This window comes from Augochlora pura, chromosome 3, assembly GCF_028453695.1.
Source record: "Augochlora pura isolate Apur16 chromosome 3, APUR_v2.2.1, whole genome shotgun sequence".
Lineage (NCBI taxonomy): Eukaryota > Metazoa > Arthropoda > Insecta > Hymenoptera > Halictidae > Augochlora > Augochlora pura.
The window spans coordinates 3,544,768-3,558,414 of NC_135774.1; the positions used below are offsets into that span (position 1 = coordinate 3,544,768).

General features: G+C 60.7%; 1 protein-coding gene across 3 annotated transcripts in view; it reads right to left on the minus strand.

The window, feature by feature from the left end:
* Positions 1-1,989: 1,989 nt before the first annotated feature.
* The window catches only part of Tio (zinc finger domain-containing protein tiptop), an 86,533-nt gene continuing 74,875 nt past the window's right edge, over positions 1,990-13,647 (minus strand). For all 3 annotated transcript variants that reach the window (XM_078176568.1, XM_078176567.1, XM_078176569.1), the window contains 2 exons: positions 9,050-9,299; positions 1,990-7,599 (listed from right to left, as the gene is read on the minus strand). In XM_078176568.1, the coding sequence (XP_078032694.1) occupies positions 3,504-7,599; positions 9,050-9,299 (4,346 nt within the window). In that variant the 3' untranslated portion in view covers positions 1,990-3,503. The remainder of the gene's footprint in view (positions 7,600-9,049; positions 9,300-13,647) is intronic.

Genomic DNA, 13,647 nt, shown 5'->3' on the forward strand with positions numbered 1-13,647 from the left:
AGGAGAGAAAGGACGGAGAGCGAGAGGTAGCCGCGGAAACGGGCGGAGGAACGCGGCGAGAAAAGGACGGCGCGAACACCCACCGCCGCACGGCGAACGAAGAACACCCGGCGGCTTATCCAGCTGGCTATGGCCGCGCGCGGCTATGGCTACACGGCTGTCCCACGCGTTCCCGTTCTCGTTCTCGTTCTCTCGGGGCCACCGACGCGGCCGACGTCTTCATCATCCGTCGCCGGATTCCCATCGCGGTAACGGAATTCGAATTATCGGCCCGGCGAGCCCGCGACATTCCGCCTCGCGTGTGCGCGTCCCTTGCCGAGAACGCTCCGAAAAAGCGCCTTCCTCCCGACCGCCGCGCGGCCGGAACTAATTTAGCGGGCGCGCGCGAGTCGGCGATCGAATAAAATCGAAAACCGGAGAACAGGTCGGACCGTGGAGCGAACGAGTAGGATCGTTGCCGCGGTGGAGCGGGCCGGGGAAGAGGAAGGGTTAGCGGGCCCAGGAGAGGGTTACTTTAAGGACCTTTCGAGAATCGGTAGCCTCTCTCCGGCGATGTTTTATTTTATCCCTCGCTCCATAAGATCGCATTCTTTACGACCCATTGGACGAATTCATTACCAGCCTCCGGCAATAGGTAGCCGAAGTTCGTAAGCCCCCTGGTCTCTCTCTCCCTCCCCTTGGTCCTGGTCCTGGCCGTTCTTTGCTTCCTCTCGACGACGGACCTCGTGCCTCGGTCTCTCGCGGGTGTAACGGTGTTGCGCTGAGTGGAATTCGATGGGAGCAGTCGCCTCACGGATGGAATAGTAAAAACGTACGGCCAGTGTTATACTTTATAACATATATATTTATTTGAGCTTTAATTGCATTTTAAAATACAACCGAAATAATTAAATAATGACAAATCTGGTAAAATGGTTTCAAGAGTCGCGTATACATGATGCATATCTTTGTGGTTGCGCATTTGTAAGTAGGTAGGTACTTTTCGAGCGTATTTTTCGCACGGTTGGCCATTCGCGTATCGTTTATTTTTCTCTCTCTCTCTCTCTCTTTCTCTCTCTCTCTCTCTCTAGTTTCTGCGAGTGTGTGCACATTCCGCGTTTATTTGTGCGCGTGTAATAATCGATCTTCGCATCCACGTAGACCTCGTGTTCTCGTGTTTTTTTTTTTTCGTCCCACTCTCAGCAGTCGTATAGAATTACAATAATAGTAGTAATATTATCGTTATATCGATAAATACTTTTAAAGTCCGCGATGGAAGAATTAGAGTTTACAAGAAATACGTATACAAGTGTGTTCCGTTCCAGATTCGGGCTCCCTCGTCCTCGAACGCGCGCAATCATCGTTCCTCGGCTCAGTTTCCTCTCGCTCGGATTCGACTCGGATGCGCTTCTTCCGCGCCTCCACTCCTCAGCGCGCAACGAAAACTTCGCCCGGCGCGTCTTCGCTCGTCCGCGTTGCCGGTCCCGTTCCGTCGCTGCATTCGCTCTTGCTCTCCCTCGTTCTCCCGCGATCGCGTTCACGCTCTCTCATACTCTCTCTCTCTCTCTCGCTCTCTCTCTCTCTTTCTCTCCCTCTCTCGGTTCGATTCTGGCGCCCCTTTCGCGATCTTCCGGCGCTCGACGACGCAGCTTTCGGCACTCGCACGTACGCAACCATGCAGCAAGCACTCGGACGGACGGACGGACGGCCGACCGGACAATACGGGACGGATCGACGCGCTCGCGGCTCGTCAAGTCGTCAAGTACACACGCACGCAGATGCAAGACTGTATTCGCTTCGGTGATTGTTTCGCGCCTCCGACACACGCTCTCCCTGGGTAGGCGATCGACTTTCGGTACGCGCCGCGATTCGTCAAAATGTTTTTTTTTCCTTTTTAGTTGCTCCACGCTTTTTTGTCGTTCGCGTCGTTTGCATTTTCTTTTTTTTTGTTTTCGCTCGTGGCACAAGGTTCGATCGTAATTGTAGTCAATATACACGGAGGGAGGGGGGTGGGAGGGGGGGGGGGGGGGGGGGGGGGGGGGGGGTGGTGGGGTGGTGGTGCGCGTTCGCGATAATTCGAGCGATAATAATGAGAGTATTTTACACTTAAAATGTCGCGTCTGCTCGCGCGACGCAATAAATAGTATTCTCGAGGAAAGAAAAAAAAAAAAAAGGAAAAAAAATTTACAATGGTCTACTCGCGCGCTACGAGTGAAGGAAAACGATATTGTTTCGAGGACGTCGCGTCGCGCGCGCTCGACTCGCCCCGGCCCGCCCTGACCCGCGCGCGTTCCGAGCAACCGCGAGCCTCGCTATTGCACCGTATCTCGTTGCTTCTCGACCAAACGCAGTATCCGTCGAATCATTCGCGCTCTCCCGTTACGCCGTCGCCGGTTCTGCCCGGCGCTCCGGCTCCCCGGCTCACCCGATTCTCATCCGCGTGGAGAATCGACCTCGAACGATCTCACCGGTTTCATCGCAATAAGTATCAACAAAGAGATTCCTATACAAGGGCGGACCCTAGCCTATCCTATGCTGCGCTAATCAACTACGCTCTTACGTTCTAGAGGTATACATGATGATCCGTCCTTACGACAGCCGTCTCGGGTAAGCTTTCCCCTCGTTCGCCCTGGAAAATACTCGCACCCACACCTATCCGCGCGTCAATCCCCAACTTTCCGCGTCCTTCGGCTTCCTTCTGCTCTCCGTCTCTCTCTCTCTCTCTCTGACTCTCGCTCAGTCATTCGCTCATACGTTCGATCTCGTTCTCTCATTCTTTCGCGCCGGCATTCTCTCTCTCTCTCCCTCTCCATCAGACATTGCTCCCGATGTTGTTAGCCCCTCTGTTTCCGTTCGTTCGTCCCCCACCCCGTTGCACCCACATAGTTCACGTTCGTCGTCGACCCGTGGCAGACTCACCCCTTCATCTCCTAATCGGATCGGTTCTCGTTGCACGTCGTAAACGCCCTTAAGTATTTATAAAATCACAAACTTGGCCGCGCGCCGAGCCCCTTGACTCAGCAGTGCCGCGAGATATGGTGGCATCACAATTTAATTAACGCACGTTCGACGTTCGACGTTCGTCCCCTCGTTTTTTCTTTTTTTTCTTTTTTTGAACGGATCGCCTCCCCGTTGTTGGCGCACCTCGACTGTCCGCACGGCGACGAGACCCGCGCGCGAACGAAATGCGAGACCGTAGAGATCCGTATCGGTACCGCGACCGGCAATGATCGGGGCGGGGGGTGGGGGTGGGGTTGTTGGAGAGGGGCGACTTGCTGCGACCGTGTGGTGATTTGCGAAACTGCGACTGCGACGACGAAAGCGGGACACGGGAATAATCGGCGAGAGTCGCGACGACGGTTCGTTCGGACAGTGAGATCGCGAACGCGCGAGGATGGATCGTCGAGGCCGAGGTGTTCGAAGGTCGAAATAGTCTCGAACCACTCCGGTGGTCGCTAGTTTTACAGTCGTTACAGTATAGATACACTTATGTACAAGTGGCACCGCTACTTACGGGGCTCGGACTATACGTATTTGCTGGACAACTGCTTGGCCAGCTCCGTATACTTGAGAAATTTCGAGTGCGGACTCTCCTCGAGGGGAGAGGCCGCTGACTGAGACGGGCTACCGTTCGCCTGCGAAAGCGGCGGCGACTTGTTGCGCTGGGACGTCGGCGGCGAGGAAGAACTGTGACCGGTCGGCGGTCCCGCGGTGGTGTTCTGAGAGACCGCGGCCGCCGCGGCCGCAGCCGCAGCAGCCGCGGCTGCCGCGGCGGACCGGCCGATCGTCAACGGGTCCGGGATCACGCCGTCCTTCACGAAGTGCATCTTGGAGAGGTGGTGCCTGTACGCGCCCTTCGAGATGAACGGCGTGTCGCAGAAGGCGCACTTCATAATCGAGTCGGCGGTGACCACGGCGTCGTTGCAGGCCCAGCTGAAGGCCAAGATGGCGCCCGGCGTGGTTCCGGACCCCGGCCCCGTGGCCCCGACTCCGCCGCCTGCGGCCGACCCCAGGCCCGACGTCGAACCGGGCCCCCCGGCGGACCTGCCGCTGCCTCCGCTCCCGCCGCCGCCGCTTCCTCCGCCTCCGCCTCCGCTTCCACCGCCGCCTCCGCTGCCGCTGCCGCCGCCGCCGCCGCCTCTGGTCTCCGTCTTGTCGCAGAGCTTCTGCAGCGCGGCCAGGGGATGGCTGCTCGTCTTGCGGCCGTGCGAGTCGACCGCGCCGCCGGCGTTCCCTCCGGGGCCGCCGCCTGCTCCGCCGCCGCCGCTTCCCCCTCCCGACAGGCTGTCGAACATCGAGGACAGCGCGCCCAAACTGCTGGAGCCCTTGGTGTCGGGCGTTCCGCGCGGCGTCACCGACCGGTCGCTGCTCGTCGGACTGCTGGTGCTGTTCCTGCACGGGCTGCGGACCAGCTGCTCCATCTGACCGGTAGATCTCGGCGTCGGCGGATTTATCCGCGGCGACAACACCTCGCGGCCGTCCTCCGCGCTCTCGTGTATGCTGCTCCCGCGCCGCGCGTGGTTGAACGAGCTCTGCTCTTCCTCGTCCCTGCAGTCGTCCACGATCTCCTTCTTCACGTACACCTCCCGACTACTCGGCTGGGCCTGCGACGCGTCCTCGTCACCGGCGGCCCGCTCCTCGGTCTCCTCGTCCTTCGGCTCCTTCTTCACGACCACCGTCGACGAGGCGGTCGACGCGGCCGCGTTGCCCGCCGACGCCGTCGTCGACGAACTCGTCGAACCCGCGGTCGATCCGGATCCTCCGGCGGCGGAGGCGGCGCTCGCTGCGGCCGCGGCCGCTGGATCCTCGTCCCCGGACTCCTCCGTTGTCGGGTGATGGCGTCCCGCGGTCAGACTCTGTGGGACCAGCTGCTTGTCCGGCGTGACGCGATGGTGATGGGAGGAATGCCTTTCCGAGTGGCCGACCGTGGAGAGATCGAGCCGCCTCTCGGGCGTCATCGCGTCGGTTCGCCCGCCGCTTCCGCGCTCCGACACGGAACTCGATTCGCTTCCGCTGCGCTCCCTTCGCGCCGCCATGCTCGCCGAGTAGTGCTGCTGCTGTTGCTGTTGCTGCTGCTGCTGCTGGTACGATCGCAGGAGGTTCATCGTTTGCGGATCGACCAGAGGTTTCGTGTAGTCGACGCTCTCGTCGATGCCCAGACGTTTGAGGATGCTGGTGCCCATCGGGGCGCCGGGCTGGGCGTGATGCAAGCCCGGCGCGCCGTGCCTCGCTCGCGAGTCGAAGCTCTTCTCGATCAGCTTCTCGATGGCGTTCAAGACGGACGGGGAGGAGGAGCTGCCGGTGGTCTCGTTGCCGGCGGTGGGCGTCGGCGTGTCCTTGCCGGGCGTGGTGGCGTCGCTGGCCGACGACGGGGACCGATGATGCCTAGACGACGACAGCGGCGAGCCGTCCTCGTTCACGCTTTTCCGTCCGCTCTCGGTCGGCGGCAGCGTCGCCGACAAGTGGTTCGACATCAGCGCGTTCTTCAGAAAGTTCCGCTGGTTCGCGCTGACCGTTCCCGCGCCGATGCACTGCCGAATGTGATCCACAAAGATGGTCGTCTCGATCTTGTCGCCGCACTTTTCGCAGGTGATGCGACCCGCGTGTTTCCCGAGGCCGTGGCCGAGGCTCGCGGCGGCGTCGCCGTTTTTGAATTCGTTCTGCGCCCGCTCCAGCTCCAACAGCTTCCGGACCGGCAGCGACTTCTTGCGTTTCTCCCTGGTCTGCCGGCGACGGCCCCCGCTCTCGGTGATCGAGCGCATGATGTGTTCCTTGTAGTGGGAGTTCTTGACCATGTGGTTGCTGAGTTCCTTCAGCGAGCTGAACGCTTGGTCGCACACCTTGCAGGTGAGGACCGCGCTGACGTGGCTGCTGGCTGCGCCGGACCCCGGGGCGCCGGTGGAGCCCGCGTGAGGCCCGGTGGCGCCAGTGTTGCCGCCGGGGACCGCGGTCCCGCCGCCTCCGCCGCCGGTCACGGCCCCGCTGCCGCTACCACCGCCGCTGCCTCCGCCGCTGCTTCCTCCACCGCCGCCCTTGTTCTCGTCCGAGGACTTCCACGAGATGATCTGCTCCTGGGAGATGATGTTGGTGTAGTGCTGCGTCTGCTGCATGTGCGAGGTCATCTCGGCGAGGGAGCGGAAGCTCTGGCCGCACCACATGCACTTGAGAATCTGCCTGGTCTGCTCGGCGCCTTTGCCCAGCCAGACGTCCTGCCCGCGGACCAACTTCCTCGGCAACGGCATCGTCTCCTTGATCAACAGATTCAACTCCGACGGGCTCTGCTTGCTGCTGGGCGTCGCGGAGCCACCGGCCCCGGGGCCGGCGCCCGCGTTGCTCGCCGACGTCGTCTGCGGCTGGTGAGGCGGCTGAGGCGTCGGGATGTTCGGCATGCTGCTCTGCTGGGGATGGAGGGCGGATCCGGACGGCGGGACGGGCATGTTGACGCCGCAGTGTTTCGCCTCCTTCATGTGCGTGGTCATCGCGGCCAGCGTGGGGAAGCTCTGCTTGCACCATACGCACTTGAGCACGTCCTTGGCCTGATCGGCACCCTTGTTCAACCAGTGGGACTGCCACGCGCTGTGCCGGCTGCCGGACGTCGAGCCGGACGCGCTCCCGGCCCCGCCACCTCCGCTGCCTCCGCCGCCACCTCCGCCGCCGGAGCCTCCTCCTCCCGCCCCGGTGCCCGACGCCGATCTGAAGAGGTCCTCGCCGCCGAGTTTGCTCAGCTCGCTCATCTTCTCGAGCGCCTTGGTCGCCTCGCTGGGCTGGTACTTGTTCTCCAGGGCGGACGGTGCCTTGATCTTGCCGTTCCAGATCTGATGGTGGTCGACCACCACGCCGGCGGTGCTCTTCGGCGAGAGTTGCTGCTGACTAGTGGCGGCGGCCGCGACCGCCGCGGCGAAATAGGGGAAATGCGAGGCGACCACCGGCGACGTCCACGGCGACACGACCGGTGGCCTGCCGAATCCGGCGGCCGCCGCGGCCGCCACGGCCTGCGCGGGGTCCTGGTGAGCGGCGGTGGCTGCCGCGACCGCAGCCGCCGCGGCTGCCGCAGCGGACCCGGATGCCAGCCGCGACGACTTGCGAACGGGCGGTGGCGGCGAGTCTTCCGGGCCCGGTCGCTTTCTGCTCGGCACCGACAGGTCCAACGGCCCGTTGTTCGTCTCCGTCGAGGAGGAGGGGGTCGGCGGTTTGCTCAGGTTCAGGATCTGCTCCTCCTCGTCGTCCTCCGTCGACGAGGCCTTCCTCGTGCTGAAGTCGAGGACCGCCGGCAACGGCGTGGCGGACGGCGATACCTCGCCGACGCTGCTCGGCGAGACCAGGAGCCCGGGGGTGGCGGCCGGCGGCGAACACGAGGACGACACCAGCGGCGACACCGAGCCCCGGGACAGGGGCGAGTGGCCGAGCAGCAGCCTCTGGTGAGTCTGTTGCAAGTACGCCGCCATCATGGCCGCGGAATGCGGCGGCAGCAGGGGGTGACCGCCGAGCGGAAGGGGTACGATGCCGCTCGGGCTGACCGGACTCGCGCTGCTCCTCGTTGCTGGCGGCGGCGGGCTACCAGTCGCCGGACCGGACGATTCCCGTGAATCTCGAGAAGGGCAGCGCGGACTCATCGGTTCTCTGAAACATCAAGCAGACGGAGAGCTGGTTACGCCGCGTGCTCGTCAATCGAGGGTATGTGTCGCGGGCCTCCACCGATTTGGCGCGCATTCGAGGAAGACTCGCGTTCGAGGACGATCGCGACCACGATCACGATCACGGCCACGAGATCACGATCACGATCGCGGTCACGGTGTGTCGTCGGTGTCGCGCGAGCGATCTCCGATCGCGGGAAAAACGTGCACGAGCGATCGATACCTGTGAGAGGCGCGCGAACGCGTGGCGGGCGCTATCCCTCATGCTCACGCGGTGCTCGAGCCGCGGAGCCCGGCGTGGAACGGTCCTCGATTCGAAAACGGCGCGCGCGATGCCGACCGGGCTGGAGTAGGTTGCAGGCGTGCCGACGGCTCGCTCGTAACTGACTGCTCCTGACTGAATGCCGAATGCCGAATGCGTGCCGCGAGATGAAAGGGGAGCAGCGGCACGCATGCAGGGGAAGTTTTCGGGGTCAGGCGGGGCGCCGCGAGGTTCGGAGGCGCCACTGACGCAGCCCGTGGCACACGCACAACCCACACCGGCACGTGGACCTGCACACACACACACAGGAACCGACACGCGCGTCGCGGCCGCCCCCGCGGCGAGCGACGATGCGGCAAAGCGGTGCCGAGCGTTGGCGAAGCGGTGTCACCGACTAGGCGACGGAGCTGGTGGGATCGCCGCGCCGGTCGCCGGTCGCCGGTCGTCGAGCGACGGTCAACGGTGTGGCCGGTCGGTCGTCGTCGTCGGGAGGAGCCGGTCGTCGACGGTGCGGCACGACGGGAGCGACGCGTAACACGTGCCTATCTCTATTAGCTGTGTGACGTCGCACGGCAGTCACCGATATCAGTCTGGCACCGGCTTGTTTATCCCCTCGTCTCTCTCTTACCCGACTTCCCTGTTATCCCGTGCCCTCGCGTTTTCGCCGCCGCCGCCGCCGCGGCTCCCTCTCCCTTTATCGCCGCGCGTCCGTCTCTCGTTTCCCTTCGGAGGCATTTAACACTGTTTGCCGCGTCTCGCTCGTTCACGAGCCGCCCCGCGCGCGCTCGTCGTCCCGCCTCTTGCCGCACCGCACCGCACGGATCCGTGACGATTCGTTGCGCTCAAACAACGGGAACGCCGGTGTGGGTACATACACGGAGGCTCATCCGACGTCGGCGAGTTCAAAGAGAACGGCAGCATCGGTCCCGTTGATTTAGGCGGTTTACGACGAAGCCCCGAGAGTAAAGCACCGGCTAATGAGTTTGAAGGGAATCGTGCGCGTTGAAATTTACGTTTTTACTTTCGACGGTCCCGCCGTCTCGTCTCCCGAACTCCCTCGCCGGCTGCGCCCACCTACACACCGTTTCGCCCTCTTCCACGCGTTGTCGCGCGCGCGCGCGCGCACTCTCCCGCGAATTCGCCACGATCGCCAAGAATCGGACACGCCATTTACCTGTCCGGAGGTCCGGTGTCCCTCAAAATCGTAGGATTCAATCGTGCTGTAGCGGATGGCGGTGGAGTGGGCGGCGTAGCATCCTCGTCGTCCTCGTCGTCGGTCGCGTCGCCGTCCTCGGTCTCTTTGGCTGCTGCCGCGCAAACCCTCTCGCTGGGGCTGATCGGCCCGTCATCCTCCGCGCAATCGCCCTCCTCGCCCTGGAGGTCGGCGGCCAGCCCTGGCCCAGAGCCTTCGACTCCGTCCTCCCCTGGAATCAAAATAGCCCGCGGTTAGTCGGCCGGCGAGTCGATTTCATCGGAACGGCTGAAAACCGGGAATTCGGAAACGAACGCGGGGGCGCCGGCCGGAACAATGCCGTTATCTGTTCATTAATCTGCCTTTCGACGACGACGCCAACGTCGACGGCGACGACAGGGTCGACGACGTCTGGCGGCGCGGTCTCCGTTTCTCCCGCGACGTTCAGAGATCGCGCGCTCTCTCCCTTCCCGAAGCTCGTGCTCGCTTCGATTGTTGAAATCGCTTAATTGTGGACCGCGATCGTTTTTGCGACACGCGAGACTTCTATAATGGTTCAGTCATCTCATTTGGAGCCTTTGCTATCGCTGTGGTTCATGACGCATTTAAACCGCATTGGTACCCAGTTCTTAACCCTTTCAGTGCCAACTAAAAAATCACATTTACCCGAGCAAGATGTACAAACCTCGGTTGATGTAATATGATAGAAAGAAATGACAATAATTCTGTAATACCTGAAAATTACCAAATTCAAAGAGGGAGAAGAAATGAAATCGTCATTTACTAAAAATATTAAGTAAACAATATTTGTCCAAGAGTAGCCATCAACGATATGTGTCGTTCTTCGGTACTAAAAAGGTCAAGGCGTCGTCGGCTTTTATCTACTAATGCTTTCGATCATTTCCCCTAATTTAATTGACGTAATAAGGAAAAATAGTATATTAAATAATTTAAGTATGAAATAAATACGAAATAAGTAGACAAGATATTACATGCTAAATAAATAAATAACTTAAATAGCTATAAATGGCGCACGTCGATTTGACGTCTTGCACTATGCAAACAAGCAGCAAAGAATTATGGTAACGCCGTCGGCGTTAAAATTCGTTTCACCCTCGCGGCCGTCGAGCAACGCGTGGACGAATGGCGAACGCGGTTCGTAGCCGGGGATGGTTCCGGACGGCGAGCCACGAGCCGCGTGCCACGTCGCCATCTTGTACGGGCGAGACGGAAGGCCGTGGATGCCGATCTTTGGCCGAGGAAAACGAAAGAGGCGGAAAGGTACCCGCACACCTCCCTTTCGAGAGGGTGGGGACAAGCGGTGCGCGGAGCACCGTCCTACTTTGCCGACTGGCCAACCAAACGATCGTTTGTTCGCCGATGGGTCGCAGAACGAGGAGGGAAAAGAGATCGCGCATCGATCCGCGGAGGCATCGGCAACTAATTACGCAGATTTATGTCCCCATTGTCCATTGTCTCTCTCGACCGGAGCGCGTCCCTTCCGAAGCCCTGCGCGACCGTGAACGATCCGATGCCAGGGAAGCTGCGCGCCGAGCAGAACCGAGCCGAGCCGAGCCGAGAGTTGGGCCGGGTCGGGTCGGGTCGAGTCGAGTCGAGTCGAACGCGAACCGAGTCGAGAACCCGGGGAGGCGTTCGAGGAAGAATCGACCAACGATCGCGAAGACGGGAACCGTCGACGCGCGGAACGAGGAAGAGGACGACAAACCCCCGGGGACAAAAGGAACGACTCGAGGACGGCGCGGAATCGAGAGCCTGCACCCAGAGAGAGAGTGCAGAAGGGATACGCGAGGGACCAGGGCGGACCACCGGAGGACTGCTCCGCCCGTTCCGAACCGGGGATCCTCGATCTCTGTTCCCCGTTTCGTCCTGTCGCGTCCGTTTTCGTCCGTTCCGCGCTCTTCCACCTCGTTCCCTGCTCTCTTTCTCTTTTTCTCTCCTCTCGTGTCACACACGCACACACACACACATGCTTTCGCTTCGTTTTGCTAGGCGCGCGTCGTTCGCGCCTCTCTCATCCCCCGTTCCGGGGGCCTCTCCCCCGGGTTTCGTCTTTCTCGGCGCGACGTATCGCGGAGAGGAGGAACAGACGGCCGAGCAAATTAGCGCCAGATCGGAATGAAAAGGAGGAGGCTCTCGGAAACGAGCGGAGCCGATCGACGGCGACTTTTTCGGACGGCGTCGGACCCGGCGCGAGAAAGCCCCCGCGACACAGGGTCCGTCGCGCCGCGCGCCGCGGTAACGAGTTTCGTGCGTCTCGAGGCCCCCCCCGGCCGCGGAGATTAGCGTTCCCGCGATGCCTCCGCGCTCGTGACTCGGCCGCGGGGCGGACTATCGTCTCGTAAATTTTAATACGCCCGAGAGAGGTTTGCGGTAGCGGCGAGTTCACTCTCGTCTCGTCCCGTCCCGTCTAAATTTATGCGGCATCGGCGCGTTAAATCGGCCGCGTTTGCCAACAATTAAACTCGTTGTTGCGCACGAGGCGTCTCGCGTTGCGAAAATCCAAGGCGAGCCGCGTACGCTTAATTGTTTGCCGGGTAAATTCAGATAAGGAGGCATTCTCTTTTCGCGGCGTTAGACGGGCCGCTATCTACGCCTCCCGACGTTCGGCCGTCGACGATACGTCCTCGGGTTTCGACTAATCCGTGAGCACGCTCGAACGCGTTCATTTGTTTAGCTGGTTATTTACGAAGCGGGCCCTTCGCGCGGGGGGAGAACGGACGCCGAATAATATTGGATGGTTCGCGGCCACGGGCCGGTCTAGACGACCGCGTGCGCGCCAGACTTATAAGCCGGGACACGGTCGGGGGATCGAGGAATCGGGGAGGAAAAGCGGGAAAGCTGGAAAACAAACGCGCAGGAGAATCAAGTGCGAGACAGAAGGCAGGAAGGAGCGGCGACGAGAGGGAAGGAACAAAAGGAGCAACGGAGGAGGACAAGGCAGGACAGGATAGGAGAGGAGATGAATTCCTGATGCGAGAACCGTCGGGAGGCTGGCGAGGAGAGTGACAGGAGGCAGACGAAGAGACGAACGGATGGACAGGCAGGCAGCCGTACGGACGGACGGATGGACGGACGGACGGACAGACGGGCGGACGGACGAGCGTGCGAGCGAGCGAGCGAGAGAGCTAGCCGGCTAGAACGACAAAGAGAGGCGAAGAGCAAAGGGAGGCTCCGCATTGTGATTCTCTCGCGGTCTGCCAGAGTGTGACTGACGGGTGAATCCATTCTCCTTCCTCCGTCCTTCTTTCTGCCTTTCCCTCGTGCTCCCTCTCGCATCCCTCTCGCCGGCGCTGCTTCTTCCTCTCGAAGCAACCGGCTCTCGGATCCACGACGCTCGGCCTCGAAAAGATCGTTCCGTGCGGCTCGCGCCGACCACTCTTGTTTCGATTCTACACAATCTCGATTCGGTCGCGATCCCCGCGCTGTTCGTCGATCCAAAACCATTTCGCGACCTAGGAGACGAGGCCCGGCGCTACGTCGACGAAGGCGACGACGATGATCCGGTCGGAGCGAGTTTTTCGACGCGGACGGCGTCGATGCGAATGTTTACGATTCGGTCCTCCGAGCTCCTCTCTCTTTTTCTTGATCTCTCTCCCTCTCGCTCTCTTTCTTGCCTCCTTGTTCCCGCGCGGCTCGGTCGGCTTCTTCTTTTTCGAATCGCTTTGTCTTCCGAACCGAAACGTCGGGTGGTCGTATTCGTGAGTCACTTAGCCGTCCGAACGAGACGACAGGACAGGACCGAACCGAAGACGGAGCACCGACCTACGATAGTCTACCTGACTGATTGACCGATGAGGCGACTGTTATCCTAAGTCAACACTCACTCCATCAGCCTGTCGAATCGCTCCCCCATTCTTCGTGCCACGCCACGTTCCATCGTTCTCGTTCCTGTTCCCGCTCTCCTTTACGTCCGAACGGTCTCCGGACTCCGGACTCCGGTGTCCGGGCCTCTGCCTACGCCTCGCGATTCCACCTCTCTGCATAAAAAACGCGTCGCCCGGCCCGCGGATGCCCGGACCGACGATTCTTCACCGGTGCCTCTCCCCGGCGAGCGCGCCCGATTGAGACGTTCGAGACCTTTGGTCGGGGTGGTGCTCTTTCTTGTTTCGGGCCACGGAGCGCGAGGACAGCGTCTACCGTTGGCTTGTGGGCGAGGAGGGATGCTACCAATGGTGTCTACGGAAGCTAGGCCCTTCGCCATCTTGGCAATGGTTTAGATTATTAACCCTTTGCGGACGAGTGTCGGCATACAGCCGCCCAATTCTCGCGCTGCTGCTGGCGTACGTCTGTCATCCTAATCGATAAGATACGCATGGGGATACTAGCTTAAGAAGTCTAGCTGCCTCTCAATGAAATTAGAGATTTCGATGCGAGACCATGGTAGGGTCAAAACGAATCAGTCTTTCAGTGAACCAGAGGAATCGCCAAAGTTTTACACGTTTTTCACATCTTACAACATCCTATACATGACTAAATTTGTTTGCTTACGACTTTGTTGGATTCTATGAAAAAGTTATTTGACTAAAGCTTTAGTTTTTATAACGCAAACGTGAATATTT